The 23709-nt window shown below is 42.3% G+C and overlaps 2 protein-coding genes across 2 annotated transcripts in view; one reads left to right on the forward strand and one right to left on the reverse strand.

Annotated features, from left to right (window-relative positions):
- The first annotated feature begins 8755 nt into the window (after nucleotides 1–8755).
- Nucleotides 8756–23709, forward strand: part of Naa15-16 (N-alpha-acetyltransferase 15/16) — a 92118-nt gene continuing 77164 nt past the window's right edge. The window contains exons 1-8 of the mRNA XM_014361909.2: nucleotides 8756–9031; nucleotides 9587–9934; nucleotides 10009–10143; nucleotides 10285–10429; nucleotides 10531–10788; nucleotides 11047–11357; nucleotides 11495–11776; nucleotides 12050–12263. Of these exons, the coding sequence (XP_014217395.2) occupies nucleotides 8975–9031; nucleotides 9587–9934; nucleotides 10009–10143; nucleotides 10285–10429; nucleotides 10531–10788; nucleotides 11047–11357; nucleotides 11495–11776; nucleotides 12050–12263 (1750 nt within the window). The 5' untranslated portion in view covers nucleotides 8756–8974. The remainder of the gene's footprint in view (nucleotides 9032–9586; nucleotides 9935–10008; nucleotides 10144–10284; nucleotides 10430–10530; nucleotides 10789–11046; nucleotides 11358–11494; nucleotides 11777–12049; nucleotides 12264–23709) is intronic.
- Nucleotides 12082–16738, reverse strand: LOC149373522 (uncharacterized). The gene has a single exon (XM_089596227.1). The coding sequence runs from the start codon at nucleotides 16736–16738 to the stop codon at nucleotides 13232–13234; it is 3507 nt and encodes a 1168-aa protein (XP_089452353.1). The 3' UTR covers nucleotides 12082–13231.

Here is a 23709-nt window from a genome sequence, read left to right on the forward strand (position 1 = left end):
TAGCCATCCACAGGGGGAAGAGGTGAAAGGTGAGGAGGGGGTCGGGCAGTGATCTCAAGAAGTCCTTGAGTAGGGCAGCCACTACGAGTACGGACGCGTCCTCGAGGCAGCTGGTGTCACCCGAGGACTCAATCTGGTCCTTGAGCTTCCGGACCACCCTTAAATTGGCGGATTTGCGAAAGATGCCTTGGGTGGAGGGACCCTTGGCGAGGAGCTGCTGCAGCATGACGAGGACTGGCTCGGGCAGGCCGTTCTCGTCGAACCGTGCCAGATTGACACCAAAGACGCGGGGGCTAGAGGAGGCGGATTTTCGCAGGAGATTCCATGTCCGGGATTTTTTCGACTTTGCATTACTAGTTACTGACGCCAAATTTCGCGCGTCGGTTCCCATGTACTTTTCGTACTCGGCAAGCCTCTGAATCTGGAAGAAAAAACGGTTGAGGTTTTGGTTAGTCGTTACTTTTTGATTATGATTATGAGACAGAAGAACAATTTTATTTCTATAAGAAGATAAAAATCTGCAAGTCAGTACTTGTGTCGGAGAAACGTTATTAATTTAATTTTTTTTTTACACGGATCATCGCGAACGAGGGACTAAAATTCGTATGGCGAATAATAACAGAAGAATCGTTTTTTAAGGAGGTACGATTCATGAAAAAGAGAAAGGATGATTCAGAGCTCTGGGGAAGTGTGATTCTCAATAATCTATAACCAAATTAAAAGTCCACTTAAATGTAATTTGCACAGTGAAGATGACACACATGTGGACTCTGATGATAATGTATGCAAATAATAAATTTACTGCCCGAATAAATTAGCATCGATTAAACTCTCAATATTTCCAAGCTAAAAATCTAACTCAATGCTACCACCTGAGTACATGTGTGCATATAGCTGAGAAAGAAAAAGGAACTTTCCCGATGCCCTTAAAACTGGTATCACCGAAATTACAAATGTAAGATGCGTCATGCACACGAGCAGGGAAATTCGACTTTCTCGGTTTTCTTCTCTTTATTTCAAGTACATGCGGTGCCTGTCGTTCTGTCCCGAGGAACGGATTTAATTTCATCGTGCCGATTTCTTCGACTCGAAATATGTCTCTCAAAAAGCTTATCTTATCTTTTTTTTTCTTAATGAGCTAGTTGCACATGTCCCGAAACCAATGAATAGTTTGTACGCTCGAGAAAAATAGCGATGCTACATATACAAGGGAAAGATTTACGCTTCAACCAGTGTAAGTGTACAGCGAAGAACAAAAAAAGCGCGCAGGAAAAACGGATAATACAAAATAGCAGCTGCGCCCGAAAACACCGTTGTCCCGAAAATTGGACATAACATTACATCGGAGGTAACAAAGCTAGCTCTGAGACACACTTAAACCCCGATTTTTAAATTCAAAAGTAGGCAGCAATGATATTTTAATGCCCGATTATTCACTTTAAATATATCTACTCATTCAACTGATATGAGAATGCGCGCAAGGGAAATATGTTTTATGTAAGTTTAATTAAAACTTACCTCACTACTCGGCTCGTGATCATTTGATCCGCGTCGAAGGGACCGGAAAGACGCTCTAGTCTTTCTGCACCAGTTAGAAACGGCCCTCTTCATTTTTCACTCTGACGTACACTCCGATTTCACTAGTTGCACCCTTCGGTTAACAATGCGAGCAGTTACTACTAGTAGACACTAGAACACTCCGGGGGAGAATAACTGAGGACTGAGGGACGGTGGTCTCATTGCACTCCCGAATATCCCCACACTGTGCGGTGATGAGTTCACGCCCTTCTACTATTGGCCCGAGCGCAATTAGTCTTCAATAGGAAGGGTCAGTACTGTCAGTAGTGGGATTATTTGGGTGGTGACATATACATGACTATTTGTGTTAGAACATATCTCAGGTAGCGCTACCCATACCAGAGTTCGGCGCCAAATTTTCCTGCATGGAAGCATAGGATCTTATGGAGACGGTTTAATTTCTAATCTTTTATAATTTTACTTTCATGTGGTAGTTTATGGAACTGGTTCTTTTTACACGATATTGGAATAGCTTATTGGGAAAAAATTATCATAGAGAAAATACATGGGCACGAGAAGGAGAAAAATAAAAGTACTGAAGCTCTTCAAGTAAATAAGACATATTAGCTATGCCGAAATATTTATACTTATGTATTTTTTTTTATACAAATTATGGCAAAAATTGAATTTCTTCAAAAATTCGTCTATATTTAATAAGACGAGAAAGTACATTAAAAATTACAAGTTTTTCATTTTGCTCTCGTAAAATTATTTTATTCAGAATTTTTATTTCAATTTGTTGCTTAAAATTATTTTAATTCAACCAGTGCAACTTCTTACTGTTCAAAACACTATATTAATTTAGAATCCAAAAAATATACAAAACTTTTATTTCTTAACATACTATTTTGTATATTGAAAATTCGCTACAACTTTTGTAGAAGTTAAATTTTTCGCCACGATTTGTATGAAATAATTGAATTTGATCCTAAGATATTAAATTTGTCTTTGGACCTTAAGTGAGATTCAAAATTAATTATTATACCATATTTTTGGCTTTTTAAATATATAGCTTATTTATTACTTACACTGAGAAAAATGATATTAAAAAAAGTATTATAACCATACTGAAAATTACATTCTTTAGGAATGCTACTAAGACATACTACCGGAGCCAGTGCCAGTGGTGGGTATAGGTATAAGACCTTAGATAACATACCAAATCTCTGACAGGTAAGAGTTAAAAGTTATACTTATATAAAATTATATGATAAATATTATATTTGTAAATATAAGTATACGCAGTATGAAATTATATCATATACAAAGGTATTGCAATTATCGTTTAAATGAGTATATCTACGTTAGTTGGATGTGGTTTCAATAAATACTGTAATATCTAATAACAGAACAATTATAAACAACATTTTATGACACAATACAACATGAACAATATGTAGGCTGGCCAGTATAAGACTATGCAGTTTCATCAAGTCCTCCGATGATTTAATTAAGAACAACTTCCTAAGAAAATAAGAAATACCCTTATAAAATAGCAGATCGTTCAACTGCACCCTTTTTCACATGTTTTATTTAAAAAATTTACAGTTTAACATGTATAACATTATTGAAAAAATCACTTCAAATTGGATTTATAAGATCTATATAAAGCTCCCATTTTTTGTTTGTATGAAAGATTACTATTAGTTAAACCTGTTTTATTTTCAAATAGATCTATAAATATTTTTTTTTTTTTTTTTTTTTAATAACACAATAAACAAGTCAAGTATGCGTTAATATAAGCGTGCATGTAAGTGTATCATTACGGGATAAATAATTTTCAGCGTTGCAGCATTTATTTGCGCTCCTCCCACCTCTCTGAATTTTGTTCTCAATTACAAAGTAAAAATTGTGAAAGAAGAAAGCGCAATAAAAATCAATTATTGTATTCATACAGTACGGAAATTTTTTTTTTTTTTATTCATGAAAATTCTGAGATGAGAAAGAATTGTATAAACAATAATTTATTTATTTCAAAAGTATCATATTAATCGTAAATAAATGAATTTTCAAAATTTTTGAAAAAATAACATGTACCGAAAAACTATTTTTTATTAAATAACTTATTTATTTAATGTAAATTAAATTCAAATGAATGAATGCACAATAAATAAAAAGTTACATTGAAAATAAGTTACGAACTGTAAGATAAAATGAAGTAATCGGAGATCTCAGATGACTAACTCATGCCAAATACTTACCTGAGATCGCAGCTGAGATTTACTAAAAAATATTTATGCTAAGAAAAAAAAAATTAAACATTGATTTTACGGTATTAAAAGTTGCCTCGTTGATGTTATCATTAGGACGGTAGATTGAAAAACGCATCTATAGAGGTATTTTATGTCTATTTTTTAAAAATGAAATAAATTCCTTTAAGTCTGAGGTGAGATCTCATCTGATATCTCATCTGAGAAAGCACCTGAGAATTGAAGAAATTTATCAGGTGGGGAGTAGTATCCCGTTCGCGATCTAGAGGTTACCAGTACCGTAACGAGCAAAGGTAGTTACACTCTAGAGGTTACGCAAGGGGGTAAAACATGGTTTAAGTTTGCGACTGGTCTAGGAGCCACTAGTACCATTCGGAATAAATGTGATTGCCCTAGACTTTTCGTGAGGAATAATTCCTTTATCTAATCTGGTAGTGTGGTTGTTTACCGATACCGTATTTCCTACTTTAAAAAACACGTCCACGTTGAATCTGAGAGGAAAAATAGATTTGTCACTTTAGTTTTTAAACTTGACTTACTTTTATTTTCGGTATGGAACGTACACGTGCCGAACCAGCGGGAAGATTTCAAACCGCACTCGTGGAGGACCGTGGGATAGCAGAGGCGAACTCTAACTATCCAGTCAACCGTTCGAGGGTGAAATTGAACTGTAACTGTTTCTCACTGTGCCTCCAGGCTCTTTTTATAAGGAGTAGCGGACCTCGACCACGCGCTGGCTGGAAAACGACGCAGGAAAGCTTGCCGCCGAAAATTTTGGGGAAAAAGACAATAGCCGAAGATCCAATTGGCTGGAGTTGCTCTAGTTTAGCAACTCAAAATTGGCACTTCCCACCTCTGGTTAGCTTTCCTACATGCGTCAAGAGAGGGGAACGTGATTCACTCACTTGCACCCTTCCTTTCTCTTTTACATCAAGATTTTACAGATTTTCCATGTTATTTAATATTAACATTAGGATGACATATTGCTAAAATTTACTTAGACTAAGCATTGTTCGTTTATTCAATTAAATTTATTGCGACAAGAGCGTTGAAAATCGCCCAATATTTCATGTAGGTGTTGACTGAATAATCGTTCACTGCGTTGATATATTAATAATAGGGTTAGTATTAGTAATTTTTGCACATTAATAAATATAATAGTTGCTAGAGTTGCCAGATACATTAATCGAACTTGTTGATAATCGGAAAGAGTAATTGTTAACAGTGGTTTAACCCTCCGGGAGGCCATGTTCCACGAACCCGACTTTTACGGGAGACCATGGGAGCTTGCGATTTGTCCTCGATAGCTCCTTGGACACCCGGTAGCGCCGGAAGTCTGCAGGAGATAGGTATACACCGAAAGTAAGCTTCCTCAGAGCCAGGTTAGTAAGGAGGTCATTTTGAGGAAGGGGAAACCGCTGGCAGCGGCTCGACCGCAAGGCCTCGCGGAGCATGCAGCTTCACTGTTCACCCTGCCAGTTTAGTCCGCACCTCTAACGGCAAAAGTTCGTGTGATAGAAGTATTTAAAAGTACGTTAGTTATTGCGATAGTATATTGTGTTTGGAAATCGACATGCAAGGGTCGGTGGTACAATAATTAAATTCTCTTGACCTTTGCATAACAAACAACAACAACAGGATTAATCCGACAAAAAAGTGTTGAAGAAACAAATCTTTTGTTGTCCAGCCGTGTTAGGACGTTACAGGCGACGGCTTGAGGAGCCTTCAACTCAAGTCCGCGTTTTCGTATCAGACTTTATCATACATTGGATTTTACGTACGATGTTAATTTGTCCTATTTGTTATGTCTGTTTCTATTTCATCATTGTCATCTGATACTTCAGTGCAGTTGCTTTTCTCCATTTGTCCAAGAGAAGTTCTTAATCGCGTATTGAACAAACCTGTTGGAGACTTTCAAGTGTAGTAACATCAGGACTAACAGATGAACTCCTCTCACTCGTATTGTCAAGATAGAAGACAAACAGTTAATCGGTCAGAAAAATTAACATTGGAGGCAAAATGGCAAGGCATAAATAATCACACATCTAAGTATTTATCACGCCAAATAATACTTAGCTTTACTTATCGACGAAACTGACTCCACCACTACGTCACCGAGACGGTTAAATAATGGCACGAAAAGATGCGCTTTATAACTGCCAAGCGTTTTTTAGAAAAAAAATCGAAAGTTACTTATACTGCTACAGCATAGTGTTGCACTAGAATTATTGTTACGTAAATGAGGGCCAAAAATATTGTTTGATGGTTAAAAGCAGGGTCGCCAAACTACGGCTTTTAACTGCTAAGTGACACACTATTTGTGTAGAAAACAAATTTTACTAATACTGTCATCAGCCTATTTATAATTCTTCCGAAACAATTATTCCATATTAAAACATGAATGTAAGGGATGGAAAAAACGTATAAGTTACATCTAATTATTGCCCAATGTTTTTCATAGAAAAAATAACAAATTACTAATACTCCTTTAAAAAAAAGTTAATAGAACTATTGTCTTTCAAATCAGTAAAATGAATATTATTTAATGTTTCAAAGAGCAATAGCAAAACTGCAGCTTAAACTGCAAGCTGCTGTTAGCTCTAAAATGATCTTTCGTTTTAAAATGTATAGGTTGCATGAAATGTCCAAGTTACAGTTCACAATTGCTTAACATTAATTTAAAAAAATGACGTGCTACTAATACTACACTTAGATAAAATGTGTTAACACACATGTTGTCTAACTAATTGTGGCACTAAATATTTTTAAATGTGGTAATGCAGGGTCACATAACTGTGGCTTCTAACTACGAAGTGAAACATAAATATACATAATTTATTTAATTTTAAAAAAAAGGTAATTTAACTAATAGTGTCATAAGCATCTTTACAATTTCGCTAACGCAATGATTTCACGATAAAAAATGTAAAGGTCACAAAAAATTTCTAAGATGCAATGCATAATTGATGAATGTTTAAATAAAACAATGACCAGTTACTGATGCTTCTTTTAGAAAATATGTTAACAATGAATTAAGTAAAATGAAACCAACATAAGCAAAGTAATAACAGAATAACCTAATTATTTTTATAAAAAAGATAAGTACACTAATACTGTCACTACAGCATATGTATGATTTTGCCTACACAATAATCTCACGTTAAAACAGACACGTCAAGGTTGCACGAAATTTCTAAGATGCACTCTATGATTGCTAAATGTTTTTTAAATGAATAAAAAGTCCAGTTAGTAAAACTTCTTGAAAAAATGAAATGTCATTAGAGTCATATTGTCTAATGAAGTAGCAAAAAAAGTATTTTTTAATGTTTCAAAGCAGGGTCGCGAAACTGCGGCTCGAAACTAGAAAATAGAACCGAAGTTAGGGTAATCTGTGTAGGTATTTGTAGTAAAAACGAAAATTTTATTAATATTCTTATTAGCACATGCATAATTTTTCCTACAAAGTAACCTTACATGTCAATATTTAAGGGTCGCACGAAATTTCTTATTTGCATTTTACGATTGCCACGTATTCAAAAAAAGAGCTATTTTTTATTACTGCGAAAACACAAAGTCGCACTAAAATCATTGTATTAAAAATTAGTGCGAAAAATTAACCAGACCTTGGCGGCTAAGCTCTGTATTATCATATAATTTTGGCCCTTTTTACAAAATTTTTACTCAAATATATCGAATTTTTGAACGTTCGATATTTCCACTACTTAGTTCAATCAAGATAAAATGCAATTTTAGCAACCGTGCATAAATTTAGCCACTTGTTTAACAATAAATAACTGCTGATTATTCGTGTCATTAATTCGTTTATCCCTATGTGATTGATGTGACGATGAAAACCTAATGTGTCCTTTAATTTTTGCTACCTTGTAATAATAAACAGCAAACTTAGCGGTACTGCCAGTACAACATGCAAGAGAAAAAAATTCCTTCGCGTTAGCGTTTCTTCTTCTTCTTCTTCAACCCGAATCGGAGTTAAAGGGAATTTCGAGTTAGCGCTTTCTTTCTTCAACCCGAATATAAGCGTTTTTTTTATAAAGGCAATTTTGAGTTAGCGCGTTCTTTGACTGAGATGTTTTATTATTTAATGCACAAGTATACATTTTTGTCACCGATGAAATAAACACCGTGATTTATCAATAACCAACAAATACCGGAAACATACAATTCACAAATATGGATATGACACGTATGGTCTACTACATGTGTTATTTATACTATTTTTAGTCGTTGTTAAACTTTTACACGGTTCAATTCGTACACGTAATTATTACTTTAAAGAAAATATGAGGTAGCGCACCTGGTGTATTAAATTAAGTACTTAACAAAAAGTTTTTGGCGAGCCTCCGAAAGAAGGAACAGAGGCTATTCGGTCACTGAAGTGAACCGAAGTAATGGTAAATAAATACATGTGTTGTAAAATTACATACGTGTATCAGCTGTATCAGGTATGTGTATATAAATTAATACGTGTACATAATATATATATATCAGTGTACTTAATCATATGCAAAATCGCAAACGAAAGTTGGCGATTACTGGGACGAAACTCATGCCAAAAGTCATGTCAGGCCAATTTAAGATGCGCCCAAGAGTCAGCGCCACATCACGAACTCACCGATTTGGGATTTGCCATTTGCCCCATAGCACTAGCGCCACTGCCCTAGATTAATTTCCATAAAGTGGTGAGTTTCAAAAACGGTGAGAGAAGGCTCATGACTGTCAGCGCCACCAGCTTGTCTATGCTTACACGTTGTGGCGTGATTCCAAAGTTTCGAGAGATGGCTCTCAAGGGCCGATCCCAATAGGGCCGAGTCAGGCCCCAAGCCGCGGCCAAGGTTGGCAGTGCGGCAGCCAAGCTTGGCCCAAGCTTTCACCCACTTTCAGTTTCCACTCGAGGCAGTGGACTTTACTACACGAGCCGCATCGCTGATCGCGCGGCGCGCGCTCTGCTCTCGCATTCAAGTGTGCGTGTGCGTGTGCGAGTGTAGGTGTTCATGTGCAATTTCGAGGATTTCGAGGGAATCGAGAAAAGGTCGAGTGTGTGCCGCCGCTCTCAAGTAGTGCGAAACAACAACAGAGAAAAATAAGTAGGCATAACTCCGGGAAGCCGAGAATTCCTCGCTGCACTGTGACGCGTGCAGCCAGCAGCAACGCCAAGGAGAGACACGATGCCCTCCAGCAACCCCCTGCCACCCAAGGAGCATGCCCTGTTCAAGAGGATCCTGGTGAGTAGGGACGAGAGTTACCCTCGGCCTCGCACATCTCCTGTGCCTGTTCCCTGCTTCGGAGCCGTCGTGCACACGCGACACACCACAAGAGGTTGACACCTCGAGGCCCCGGCTTTACATTCCGGGCGAATGCACCGACTTTTCATTCACCCGACACTCCTGCCTTTTACCTCTATTTCTGCGCGACAGCGCGTGCACGCGTCTTACATGCAAGCTCATCGGTAGAACCTGTCGTCTGGTGCCTACGGCTCCGGCCTAACCTCAAACACACTGTCTCTCTCTCTCTCTCTCTCTCACTCCCGACATCGAGCGTCGTCGCCGCCGCTGCTGCACGCTCGTCTGATGCTTATTATTGCACGCTGCACAATGAATCCTTACTTACCTTTCTCTATTCATTTTTTCCGATGGATGATCAACTCGAGCACCGTTCCCCGTGCTCTTATGTTTACTTATCTGTCCACTTGCTTGCTCATCCCCTAATGATGAAATGACAATTTTGTGCACCTATCGTGACAGTGGCTGATCACCAGGAATAACTCGTATTATTTGCAGAAATGTTACGAGCACAAACAATACAAAACTGGGCTCAAGTTTGCCAAACAAATCCTGTCGAATCCCAAGTTCAGCGAGCATGGGGAGACCTTGGCGATGAAAGGTCTCACGCTGAATTGCTTGGGACGCAAAGAGGAAGCCTACGACCATGTGCGCCGGGGCCTCAGAAACGACCTGCAGTCGTCGGTCTGCTGGCACGTCTATGGCTTGCTTCAGAGGTCTGACAAAATGTATGACGAGGCCATCAAGTGCTACCGCAATGCTCTCAAGTGGGACAAGGATAATGTTCAGATCCTCAGAGATCTTTCTCTGTTGCAAATACAAATGCGCGACCTGGAAGGTTACAAGGTCTGCAATCGGTTATTGTTTTGCTTGTCATTTCTTTCATGCAGTGTCATCATGTTAGGTTATTGATATTGCAGGACACTCGGTATCACTTGTTTATGTTGAGACCAACGCACAAAGCTTCGTGGATCGGGTTTGCCATATCGTATCATCTATTGAAGGATTACGAGATGGCTTTGAAAATTTTAGATACATTTAGAAATTCTCCAATGGTGAGTAAATTTTGCAGTGTGTTATATAAGTTTTTGCCATTTCACATCAAATGTAAATCCATCTCATTCATTAATTTCTATTATTAATGTATCTTTTTACTGCAAAATAGTATTGTTATCGATTTTATAATGTGCCTGTAGATGTGCTACGACTATGAACACAGCGAGTTGCTTCTTTATCAAAACTTGGTAATTCAGGAATCAGGCAACAGTGAAGAAGCGTTGAAACACCTTGACAAGCATTGTGAACAAATATGTGACAAAATTACCGTAAAAGAAACGTATGGTAGGTATTTTTGCTTTTTTTTCGTAGCTATTAAAAAAATTTAATACTTAATGTCTATTTTTTGTAAAATTTTGTGGTTACTAATAAAACTTGTGTTTTAGGTAAACTAAGACTTGCATTAGGACAATACACTGAAGCAATTAAAGTGTATAATGAACTTTTAGACATAAATCCTGAAAACAAAACATATTACATGAAATTAATAGAGGCTCAAAGACATGAAACAGCCGAGGTAACGTTGAAAATGTTGGAACATTATGAGTCTACGTTTCCACGTGCACTAGCCCCCCGAAGATTACAACTTAATTATGCTTCTGGAGAAAAGTTTAAAGAACTAGTGGATCATTACCTAAGAAGAGGTAAATCATTAAATTACTTGTTTAAACTATTTAAACGCTCACGTTAATCTTGTGACACTACTTAATCAATATATTTTGCTGAATTATTCTTTTTCAAATTGCTTGCCGACAATGTGTAGTACTCGTGTTAGAATTGAAATTTAGTTTAAAACCATGAGAATAAAATTTTCAATTTCTTAAAAAACTTTGTAAAATGTGGATTGATAAATGAATTCTCCATTCTGTTTCATGTTTTTACCTATTAAATATTTTGTGCAGGACTTCACAAAGGTGTCCCACCTTTATTCGTGGACCTACGGTCCCTGTACACGGACCAAAGTAAGGCTGACACCATACAATCATTAGTCCTACAATACAAAGAAGCCCTGAAAGCACATGGTCACTTTAGCGACGAAGACAAAGATAAGCCACGGGAGCCAGCGTCAGCTTTGCTGTGGACTTATTACTATCTTGCTCAGCATTATGATTTCCTGGGTGATACCAAAAAAGCATTAGATGAAATCGATGTTGCCATATGCCACACGCCTACGCTCATTGAACTTTTCGTTACCAAAGGACGAATTTATAAGGTAATTTGCTGCACTTATTAACTTTTTTACTCACCATCAAATTTTTCATCTTCATATCGATGGTATGGTATTTCTCCATACAAATCTCCTTATTTGATGAAAAATCTCAAATTTTCATGGTTACCGTACAATTTTAGCATGCTGGTGATGCTCAAGAAGCATATAAACGGCTAGATGAAGCACAAGGTCTAGACACCGCGGATCGTTACATAAATTCAAAATGTGCCAAGTACATGCTTCGTGCAAATCTCGTGAAAGAAGCAGAAGAAACTTGCGGGAAGTTCACGAGAGAAGGAGTCTTGGCAATGGAAAATCTGAATGAAATGCAGTGCATGTGGATTCAGACAGAGGCAGCTAATGCCTACAAGCGTCTAGGAAAGTATGGCGATGCATTGAAGAAATGTCATGAAGTTGAAAGGGTAAGTTGGCGATCTTAACTCATTTAATACATTTATTTAAAGTTTTAATGAGCGTATTGAGTAAACTTTAATATGCAACTGAAAATGTCGAGTACAAGTCGAAAGATTACTTATTACATAAAAAACATAGTTGAAAAATATTTAATAATCAGAACTCTTTAGATTATTTTTAAAGATTGACTGTTTAAAAATGGTAAATCTTTCAATTAGGCAAGTACATCGAAAATCATCAAGCTTATAATCTAATGTATGTGATTTCATTTTTGCTTCTAGCACTTTTCTGAAATAATCGAGGACCAATTTGATTTTCATTCTTACTGTATGCGCAAAATGACACTACGTTCCTACGTCGGTCTCCTGAGGTTAGAAGACGTGCTGCGATCGCATCCGTTTTACTTCAAGGCAGCAAAGTGTGCGATAGAGGTTTATCTCCGATTACACGATTACCCGTTACCAGATCCCACGCAAACGCAAGAAATCGACACTGGTGAGTTTTTGTCTTAACATTTATTTATTTTATTCAATTTCTTATTTCATTTATTATTATCATAATTTATGCCTCATCTCATATTTTTTCGGAGAATGAGGGTATAAGGATAAATTTATTACACAGATATTTAAAATTCAACCATGTTTACAATACAGGAATATGAATAGCAGGGTATTTGTTGTACAATTTATTTTCATGATTATTGTTTAGTAACTCGCATCCCTCGACAACACAATAAATTGGATTAAACACAGGTCTTAACTAAATTAGGTTATCATTCCATCCAAAAACGCTGTATGTTACATGCGTGGATAAAATTACCACAATGCCAATACATTCTCTCGCTTATAGGCTTTTTATCTCAAAAGCGAGCAGAAATTGAAGTGCACCGCCCGGTGCACACGTAAGCCGAGATTTTTTTCCTCGCGCGAAATAAGACCTAAGAAAAAAAATCTCTTTCCAATGCGATTTACACACACACACACACACACACACTTGGGTTATTAATCACAGACGAGGCGCAAAGAGAAAAATTACCCGCAAAAACGTCACAATCTCGACAATGCAAGAGTCCATTATTTGACACAACTCCTAGCACGGGAATCTTAGGAAATACAATATGATCATTGTTTAATAAGAATATAGTCAAGTGATAATGATAATAGTAGTAAACTCAAAAAGAGAAACTATGTACATAAGCAATAAATTACTCCTCTTTAGGTCGTGCTCGCGCAATATCACTACTCGCTCCTGTCTTTGAAAACTGTTATACATATGGCATCCTATTGTAGCTAACATCGCGCCTCGCTATACACGTGCACACGCTTGATCGTCCGATCCACAACACTGGACTAATTTTGGAAAAACCACAACAACAACAACAATAACTATGATAGTCATTGAAACGACACAAGAGGATACACGATTTGCAGCCCAGTTCCAAAATCGAAACTCCAGTGGTATACTCAGTCGCCGTCCCGGCCACGCCTCCGTCTGAGCAGCCTGCCCGAGCCAGCTGCCGCCCTCGGCCTCGACGAGAAGAGGTAGGCCGCGTTCGGGTCGTCGCGGCTGATGGCCTGCGGCGTGAGGAAGTAAAAGTGCCCGCCGTCCCCGGGCAGCCTGTAGGCAAAGTACGAGTTGGGCGGCTTGGCCGCCGCAGGAAGGAACTCGGTGTCCGGGTCGATCTGCGACCTCGGCTCCTTGTAGTTGGTCCCGAGCTCTGCACCCAGAGAGAGCGGCCGGCTCGGCTGCTGCTGCTGCTGATGGTGATAGGCCGGGCCGCGGGGGTCCGGGATCGGGACGAAGGGTGTCTGCTGTTGCTGGTCATATCGCTGGCGCGGCAGTGGACCATAGTTCTGCAGAACCGCGGTGGGAGGCCGAGGCTGGTACTTTTGCAAGCCGATCACCGGATGGGGGACCAGGGGCGGCTGGGGTGTTTGTCCCAGCACCGCCGGTATGAACTCGGCGTCGGGCTCGATGGGCGGCAGTGGTCGTCTAAAGTTCACCAGGATGTCGTCCTTGAGGCTGCTGTAGGGCCCAGGTGTGTGGTCGCCGTAGTGTACCTTGACGTTTTGAGGTGCCCGGAAGGCGTTGGGCTGGCGCGCGCTCGCGTAATCGTCGACGCTGTTGGCGCTACTGCTGCTGATGTAGGTCGCCGGCCGCTCCGTCACGACGCTGGATTTGCCGTAGATGGGCGTGGTACTGGACACTAGTCTGTTGCCAAGGACGCCACCTCCAGATAACTTTTTGCCAAACATCGTGAAATACTCCTTGGTGACGTCGTCGAGGAGCTGCTCGTCCTGCTTGGTGAAGTACTGCTGGTGGGAGGCGAGGGTGGTGTCACGCACCGGAGACACCGTAGTCGACTGTAGCCGCTGTTGATAGTACGTCAATGGTGGCCTCACGGGCCTCTTCTGGCTCTGGGGCCTCAAATAGCCGATGGGTAGGTTCCTCTCAGTCTGAAGCGGCTCGCTGCCCTCGTAATCATACTGAGGTTGCTGCTGTTGCTGCTGTTGCTGCTGCTGCTGCTGCTGCTGCTGCTGCTGCTGCTCCTCACCACTCACCACCTGGATGTCCTGGTACTCGGTGTAAATCGGCGGCAGCTCCTTCTGGCGCCTCGGCTGCTGTTGCTGCTGGAGCGGCTCGTCGAGTAGCAGCTGCTGCTGAGGAAGCTTGGACAAGGAGCCGATCTGCCGACCCCGCTTGTAGTTTGTCGCCTCGAAGCTGTACTGGTAGATGGGCTTGGGCTTGTTTGGCGTCTTTTTGCCGCTGCCAGTGCCCTCGTAGGACTCAACCTTGCCACCCGTCGACTCCACTGCCGCTGCTGGTCTGCGGTAGTACGCCTTGGGCTTGGGACTCGTGAAGTAGCTCAGCTTGGGCGAGGGTCGCGTCGGCACGGGCTGGTAGTACATCGGCTCCGAGTGGAGCATGCGCGGGCTCTGGTGGTGATCGTCGCGCGCCGGCGTCTCCGCGGCCTCGTACTTGTCCTGGCTGCTCGTGGCACCCGAGTCGAGGTAGCGGTAGATCTGTGGGTCCTTGACGATCGAGTCCAGCAACTTGACGCTGTAGTCCCTAGAGGGGTCTGGTCGCGACGGGATCATCTCGACGTCGTAGTAGTCCTCCTTCTTGGCCGAATCTCGCTCCGTCTCCTCCTGCTTGTAATACGGTGGCGGCGTCTCTGCCGTGGTGCTGAAAAAGACGATGGGCTCCGGCGTCGAGGTGGGCGGTGGCTGTTGCCCCGTTCCCTCGTTGTTGTTGTTGTTGTTACTGCTCTCCTCGTAAAAGTAGTAGGAGGCCTGGTGTCCGGGCCCCACGTTGGGATTCTCGGTCGTGAGGACGCTGCTCTTGACGGCCGCTGCAGGAGTCGTTTCGACCGGCTGCTCTATCGACGAGGGCGTCGTCGTGCTCCCGAAGAAGGCACTCCTCCAGGGCTTCTCGGTACTGCCATCACCCTCGACCAGGAGCACATGATTGCTGCTGATCGCCGGCTGGATCACCTGGCGCATGTACTGCTCCTCCTCGAGGCCGTTGCTCGGCTGAGTCGTCACCTCGACGAAACTCGGCAGGTAGGACGTCCGGTGGTAAGCCGGGGCGCTGGTATTTTTGTACTTTGGCCTGATCTGGGCGTACTTTGTGTTGTAGGCCACGGTCTTGGAGCCGACAACCGGAGCCGAAGTCACAGAGGGCGTCTTGTACAGCTTCGTGCTCGGCTTCCTCGGGGGCACCTTACCATACGGCAACGGGGTCGTGGGCGGCCTCGTAGGAGGAGGAGGCTTTGATTTGGTCGTCGTCGTGGTCGTGGTCGTCGTAGTGACCGTGCTCTTCTTGTCGTCGAGGGCGGAGAAAAAGTCGGGCGGCGGAGGCAGGATGATGCCTGGCACGAGGGGCCCCGGCGGTATGTTGGTCGAGGCATTGAGATCCGGCGAGTAGACGAAGCTGTAAGGCGGCGGGTAGTACATGGACTGGTCCTCGTCGTCGTAGTCGGTCTGATTGCTCGGCGGCGGCACTATCACGGCCCCAGGAGGCAACGAGGCGTAGAACGGGCCCGGGAGCGGTGGTAGCAGGCTTCCCTCGGCCTTGGTGGTCTTCTCCGGTTGCAAGACGCTTATGGCCGACGAGAGATTAGTCAGGGGGAAGTAGGGCCCCTCGCCCGGAAGAAAGCCCTTGAAACCCTCGGGCAGGGCCTCGAAGTCGATGGTCCCGTTGTCGTCGACGACGCTGCTCCCGTTGGGGCCGATCAACTGGACGGGCCCGCCCTCGGTCAATTGCACGGGAAAGGGCGGTGGTACCCTTGGCCGGTGGGGTATCTTGACCTGCCGGTGGGGCGCCTCGTAATCGTCGATCGGCCCCCAGCTCGACGACGGTGATGGCTGGTTGTGTTGGGCGTGCGGGTGGTCGGCCGCCTTGGGAAATTTGCCGCCCTTGATGACGAGCACGTGGTCCTCGGCCAGCCAGATTTCCTCCTCGTCGAGGCCCCCGAGGTTGTTGACGTTGTCGCGCGGCACCTCGGGGTTGGCCGCGTAGCTGATGATGCCCGGCCGTCCGGGCTGCTCGGCGAACAGCTCGTTCTGGATCAAGCCGTACTTACCCTCCTTCACCTGCTGGGACAGCGTCTTCTTGTCATCGTCGTTGTCGTCGCCGCCGCTCGCCGAGCTCTTCTTCTCCTTGCCCGCCCCAGCCGAGGAGAGCAGCAGGCCATCCTCGAGGAGCGCGTTCGAGTCTTTGTCTTCGGCGCGCAGGTGGCCACCCATCAGCATGTGCGGAGACGACGACGACTTCTTCCTCGCCAGCTCCGTGGAGGCGAGCTCGTTGTGCCGGCTGGGCAGTTTACGGGGCAGTCGGACCCTCTGCTGCTGTTGGCTGGGTCGTGGGTGCCTGGCGTCATCGCTGCCATCAATCGCGATGGCCGAGATCGAGAGCAGCACCAGCAGCAGCGCCACGAGGCAGCTTCTCCCCGCTAACCGCGGCACCATCTACAACACACAACAAGAGAGAGAGTATAGAGTGATTTATTCGGATAATGTTAAATCAATTGATCGCCTGGCCCGAGATGGATTCCACAATTAAACGATGCCGTTTCTATATTCGGGGAGCTTCTGCGAGTCCGAATCGAGCGAGATTTATGCTACGCGGGTGCCAACTGGTTCTGCGAGCGAGGGAACAAAAACAAAATACTCGATCTTGGGCAAGAACGATCATTTAATTATGACGAAGACCCGGCACGCAAAGGAGATTAAAGTCTTTTCCCCCCTTCATTAACACGTGAATCAAAAACGGTCCTTTTCTTTCGCGTACCGACGAGGAAACCCCCGACAGGATTCTCCTCTTGGGAGCTCTGTTGTTGCTGTTATTCCCGTCTACTATAACATATTGACTCTTCACTTTTTGCATCTGCTTGTGCAACATTTATGTATATATTTACCCACTGCGGAACAACGGGCGAATTAATTTTCTCGTCACGTGGAGCTCCAGATTATAACCGGGCCAAAATGGCCCACTGTCAACTCCTGCCTGCATGCAGGCTTTGTTTTTCAGTAGCTCGACCGTTTGCTCGTATTCGACTCACGTTTGTAGATCCTGGTATGTTACTTCGTTACTGTTGTACCAGACGTTTTTATCTAGAGTAGAATAGAATACCTCTTGTTATGTGGTAAGTTTACTAATCCGTTGCAACACAAATGCATCTTTGTACATTAACGTGTGCATGTAACAGGTGTGCAATCAATCATTTTTTTTGTGACCCGTTGACACGTTGTCGAGAAGAGAAAAAATTTACCTGGAAATTCTCAGTTACTCGCCTTGGCAAAGAAACGTTGTGTGAAAAATTGTATTTATCCACGGGGGCGTCTGAATGACATACTTTTGAATTTTTTATTTTCCTTGGCTGTGAGTATGAAGCGAAAAATCGTAGCAGCGATACCATCAAACGACAATTATTATATTACGGGTACCTTTAAGACTAGACCTTTCCAATTTAGTAAAATAACCGAGTTTCTTGTTTTAGCTTATATCCAAGGGTACCCAAAGTACAATCATTGCTACGATTTTTAACTGCTAGATTCGAGTCTAGGACTGCAGGGGTTGTTCATGATGATGGGTAGGCTCTTCGCTTACAGGCACTAAGTACTTGAGAGCCTATATATGCGCGTCGAGCCTGCAGCTAGGAAGATGCATATATATATGGGAAAAATTCCTCTCGTGCGATTGAAATCCTCCATGTGCACACTTGAAATGAAAAAAAAAAAAAAAAAAAAAAAATTGCTGCCGTTATCTACCGTATTATATTCTTCGCCCCCGGCCTATACCTTGTACCAGCTCATTCGGCTCTCACGCGTGTTTAAGCGCACACTGTACGTTTTTTAGTACAAAGACACGCGTATTTTGCATCCCGTGTGTATACATGCTCACTAAAAGTACCTGTGTGGGTATCTACGGGGTTCGAGAGAAGGAAAGCGAGTTTGCCGCATAGACGCGGAAATGCGGGCTACGCCTGTACGGTCCGCGCGAGCTGTTTTCAGCGGAGACGGAAAAACTCGGCCGGTGGGAGAATTTATGGTGCTCCGAGCAAGCAGCTCGGATTGAAATACGTTGTCGTGTACAATTTACGTACGAGGTGACCTGGGATTGGTTTTTGCCCAGCTGCTTCGAAAGCTCATTTAGACGAGTATACTTCAGAGATTTTTCACAATATTATTACAAAGCGTTTCGTTTGTTCTTTGCGTACATACACCCGTGCCAAATTTTATTTTTCTATACCTATTTTCAACTCGTACATACTGTCCGTGGTCTACTGTCAAGTCACACGTATGTACATCCATGGCAAGATGAGTAGAGTTTTTTAATTGATTTTTTTTTTTTTTCCCCCGACAAAAATGTTTATAATGGATATCAATACAATGCAGTATAATTGTGCTGTGCTCATTGTTTTTCTTTTTATTTCTTGCAAGTTGAAAATAATGGATTTTAGATAAAGGTCTGGTTAGACCATCTCAATTTTTTTTCGGTTCAATTAAACATCAGAGTAATAAATAAACAGTAAAAAGTCTCTAGGCGGCTGAACAGTACTATAGATTACCATTCTCGACGGTAATTTTTTTTTTTTTCTCAGTCTATACTAGCACTTTGTGACGTATATGATTGAAATAATTTGAATCTTCTTTACGTGCACTAGCGAGTGTAAAAACAAGGAACTTAAACTTTAGATTCGTTTCCGTACGTAAGTATATATCTATTGCGATTCAATTGTGTAATATAGCGTCAAAAGAAACATGCAAACGAGACCCACGTCCGTCCTTCCTTTGCATAACAAAACACCGTAGCCATACACCCCACACCGCGCCTAAGACGAGGGAAATATAATTCATCGAACCAACGAATATATCCACGCTTGCATCCTATTAGCCCGAAATTCACCGTTTCACGTATTACATGTAGTGCGGGTAGGTATAAATATAACGTACATAAGTATAAAAGAGCGGCAAACGGGGCTCTACAATATACTCCCAGCACGAGCCGTAAACGCAACCTGTGCAGATTCGTTAAATTTTGCCAGAGTCCGACGTCGATTCGGTAACGCGATATACCACGCCCTTCTCGCGATATACACGTAATACCCCAATATACCCCGCGGGGAAAAAAAAAAACCTTTGCGCATTTCCTCTCTCTGTCAGCGTTCGCCTTGTCTTCGAGTACCCCGTAAATCCATACCCAGCATTGCACGCTGCGGTTTATACACCGAAAGAAAGGGACACCCGCGGAAACCGGACAACAGCCACCCGCCGATACAGGAGAGCTACCGGCTAATGGAACGAAACTCGCGCGCCCCGCTATATTACACGTTTTCATTTTCATGCCTCCCCCAAGCGGGTCGTGACTATGCGCTGCACAACACACGCGTCCACCACGCGGTCGTAACGTTTGTTTCATCCCAGAAGAGTTTGCGACGACGATTTTGCCCCGGTTTTGTAGATTTTGTCGTACGCCACGTAACTCGGGTATATAACGTAAACACGGGGGCCTCGTTGTTTAATTGATCTCGCGTCACGTAACCGCGCCCCGGAGGCAGTGCCCGAAAACAATACATACACACACACACCGTCCCGGAAGTAGAAGGCCGAACCACGGCGCTCTCGTTTTTTCCATTACTTTTCGCTGTGTGTATCGTGGCGATGGTCCTCGCTTTTATAACACACGTTGCACCTCGTGAAATTGATTTATTTGTTGGGTTGTACGTTTTCACGCGAACGAATTAATTACCCCGCGTAATTGTGTGTTTGCCTTCTTGCGCAACGTCCCACCTCGTTTTTTTTTTTTTTTTTTTTTTTTTTTTTTTTTTTTTTTTTTTTTTTTTTTTTCGTATTCTCATTACATCGAAAAGGATATAATTTTACGTGTCCTTATGGTTGTTGGAATTGTTTTTTTTTTTTTTTTTTCTAATAAAATCAGCTCACCTATAGTAACCTGTCGCTATACTCCCTGAGCTAGGCCCAATTGATTTCTCTATCGCCAATCACCCGCATCGTTCAATTACGTTCGCGCTAATAATTGTGTAGGTACTCGCGCAGCAGAGCGAAACGGTGATTAATTTAATTTTAATTGCTTGTGTGGATCGATGATGAAGTCATTTACTATATACTACACTGGAATTCCTACGATGGTTGGTCCGGCTACTGTAAACATCGTCTGGTGCTATACTGATTGACGTGGTCGAAAAAATATATACATTAATCATCGGGAGGGCGATACATCAAATGTGATGATTTTTTTGCAAGCCGTAGTGGTCGTGTAGTTTTATCGAGCCAACAAATTTTTCTTACCAGGGAAAATTAGTCTCTAGCGAATGCCCAAAATAAAACAGTGTGCAGCCAACAGAGCGCCGCGAGATTTCTCGTACCTTCAATAAGCGTATTAGGCTACGGGTGATAATTTGCGGTGGAGGCGAGAAATTTTCCTCGACTGAGCGATACATCGGTGTATCGAAGCAGTGGAATTTCGTAGTGATATATGCAAACGCGTTTGACGTCCAAGGAAATATCCCTTGCGATGAAAAAAACAGGGGGAAATACGGATATCCTTTTCTGCATAGATTTTTAATGCACAGCTTTTTTTGCTCGTGTAATCTTGAAATAAATAATCACTATTTTGTACTTGTCATACGCACTTGCTCGTAGAATATTAGTAATTCATTTTCCTACCGAAGGATGTTGTTTTAAAATTATGGAATAATGTTGTTTAAAGTTTTTAGATTTTCATTGATTAGGCATTGTTAGCCCATCTTTGAAGTAAAGAATCATTTATATTTAATTATCAAAGCTCTTCTTTCATGACTCAAACGATTTTACGTAAGTAGTTCCAATTGTTGTTCATAGCTAATCACGCAACAAAAGATATTATCTAAACTAGCAAAACACGAATAAAAAAATGTTTGTTTTTTTCCAACAGAAAACAGCAAATAAACATTTGTTTGACCATATAATTATTTTAAAATGCTTCAAGATCGTTAATTATTCTTGTACAAAGTTTAGAGTTAATATGTTAAGAGCAACCTGAAAAGTTCTGGCGCCATAATAAAACATTAAAATCACTCAAACAGCAAAAGTTGCAAAAAAAAAAAAAAAAAAAAAAAAACATCACAATCAACTAACGCGGTGTCATCCAGATTATCGTTAAATCCACGAAAAGCATTTCAAGAATTTATTACGCTTCATGGGAAACGCGAATACTCACTCGCGTCGCCGTATCGAGTATCAGAGGCGCGCCGCCCATTTGCACTTTTCCCCGATAAGCATCAAAGAGTTACGCGCGAGATTCGTTTTTTTATTAATGAAAAAAAAAAAAAAAAAAAAAAAAAAAAAAAAAACCCACAGATTGTTACACAAACTCCCGGCCATTATTATGATAATGCATTTATAACGTCTTAGGCAACAACCCACAACAGCTGCTGGGCGTGTAACGCGAGTATACCGATGTATACTTATATACACATGCACGGAGGCTCCGGGAACGCGCTAATAAGCGAAATTAACGCCAGAAGCCGTAATATCGAAAGTGTAGCGCGAAAAAATGCGCCGCGAAATTTTTCTCCCCCTCCGGCTTTCGTAACCGCGAGAGCCTCCTCTTGTACACTCGTTGCAAAAATCACTCGGGCGGATGCACTTGTGTTCAAGTATCAACATATTTCCGTGCTAAAAGAAGTCGCTAGCCCAAATCAAAGGAGACGCTCGATCGATAGCCCACTTTTGCAATTTGTGTCGGGGATCCTGTTCGCGGTCAACTCGCGGCGATGATTTTCTAACGGTGCACCGCACTACTCTGATTTTTCAAAGTCCCGTATACTGGCGGTACCAACTCGGGCGTAGTAGCTTTGACGGAAATGGCACGCGGTCGCGGATGTCCGCCTCGGGTGCGCCTCTTCTCGGGCATGCACGGCTGGTGTTTTTATCCGGCTTTGGGGACTCGAGCGAGTCAATCGCGTATCGCAGCGATTCATCATCGCCGAGTGTCGACGAGAAAGACCGGCTTGGCTGCTGTTAGTTGCGAGGGATCATATTTCAATATGCATATAGGCTGTGCGAGAAAAACGTCCCGGAACTCGTGTAACCAATCCGAGGCCTGTGATTATGTCGTTTCAGTCTTTCGCGTCGCGATCATTGATACATTATCATTGTAACTAGATTAATTATCGTCTGGTCGTTAATTTCAATGAAGCTTTTAATATATTTCTTCAAAGTTAATATAATAAAAGAAAACTCTGTCTTTGATGAAGTAATTGTGGACCATCACTGTCAGCAAAAGTTTTTCATTTTAATCGGTGCCTTAAACATATACTGAGAGGAAAATGTAATAAAAATTACTGGGCTAGAATGGTAATCTGGTACTGTTTGGTCGTCTAGAGACTTTTTACAATTGAAACAATTATTTTTAGTGTTTAGAAGAGTAATTTTTGTTGTAAGTATAGTGATTTTTACTGTCCCAAAATGGTAAAGATTTGGTCAGCCAAATTATTAAAAAGTCCCTAGACGCCGGAATGGCACCAGATTACCATTCCAGCACAGTAATTTTTATTATATTTTTCTCTCGGTGCATGTACCGAAGATGAAACAAGTGTATTTTCATTTCATTTCCCTTTTGCTAAAAACAAAAAATTAAGGGTGTTTCATCAGCAGTGAGGATTAATTTTGCGGTTCATAAAGACATTACATATTTTCAAGAAGTAAAAAAAAATAGCAAATAAATATTTCGGGCATAAGTCTTGTTTTAGGCTATCGATAAACATCAGACACCCTATATAAGACAACACTCAATGTTTTTCCAATAATCATACACAGAGAGTGATTGTAATCATCCAGTCTTCCTGGGATAGCCCACCATCAACTCACCGTACGGTTTACGCGTTTGTTGGACGGAGCATGAAAACACCCCCTAGTCCATCAATTCCACGTAAAGTCCTATTCTTCGCTGTAACGTTACACAGCGCAATCAATCATATACCGACCCAATAAAATCGGAGCAGTGGCTCATTAATCAACGCGCGATGAGATGAGCTTGTCGTTGATATGACACTCCTACGTTGCACACTACCCAGTGCTCCCTCCCTCCCTTCTATTCCCCCGGTCAAGTACATGAACTAAAGTTAACAAACACGGATCGCGCGAAACTCGATCACCACGGCAAAACCGGCGTAAAGCATACGTTTACTGTATACCGTAATGTATACAGCAGTGGCGTTAAACTCACGAGCGTGCATGTACGGTATACCTCAAGGTGTGGATGTATATTATATACCTACAGGTCCGAGTTTTATCGCTCGGCGTGAGAATTATTTGCATGCTCCGTGACTGCGCTCTTCCTGCTTTTCTCGCTCCTGATAACATTGTATCGCGGCTCGCGGATCACTCGCGGGCGCCCCCCTTTTTCGCAATCGATCCCCCGATCTAACCACAAA

Source organism: Copidosoma floridanum, unplaced genomic scaffold, assembly GCF_036245765.1.
Source record: "Copidosoma floridanum isolate Cflo_tuat_1 unplaced genomic scaffold, Cflo_Japanese_pri ptg000030l, whole genome shotgun sequence".
Classification (NCBI taxonomy): Eukaryota; Metazoa; Arthropoda; class Insecta; order Hymenoptera; family Encyrtidae; genus Copidosoma; species Copidosoma floridanum.

What these genes read in the sequence shown, in the direction of transcription:
- LOC149373522 (XM_089596227.1), bottom strand. Translation starts at nt 16,738, where the DNA reads ATGGTGCCGCGGTTAGCGGGGAGAAGCTGCCTCGTGGCGCTGCTGCTG.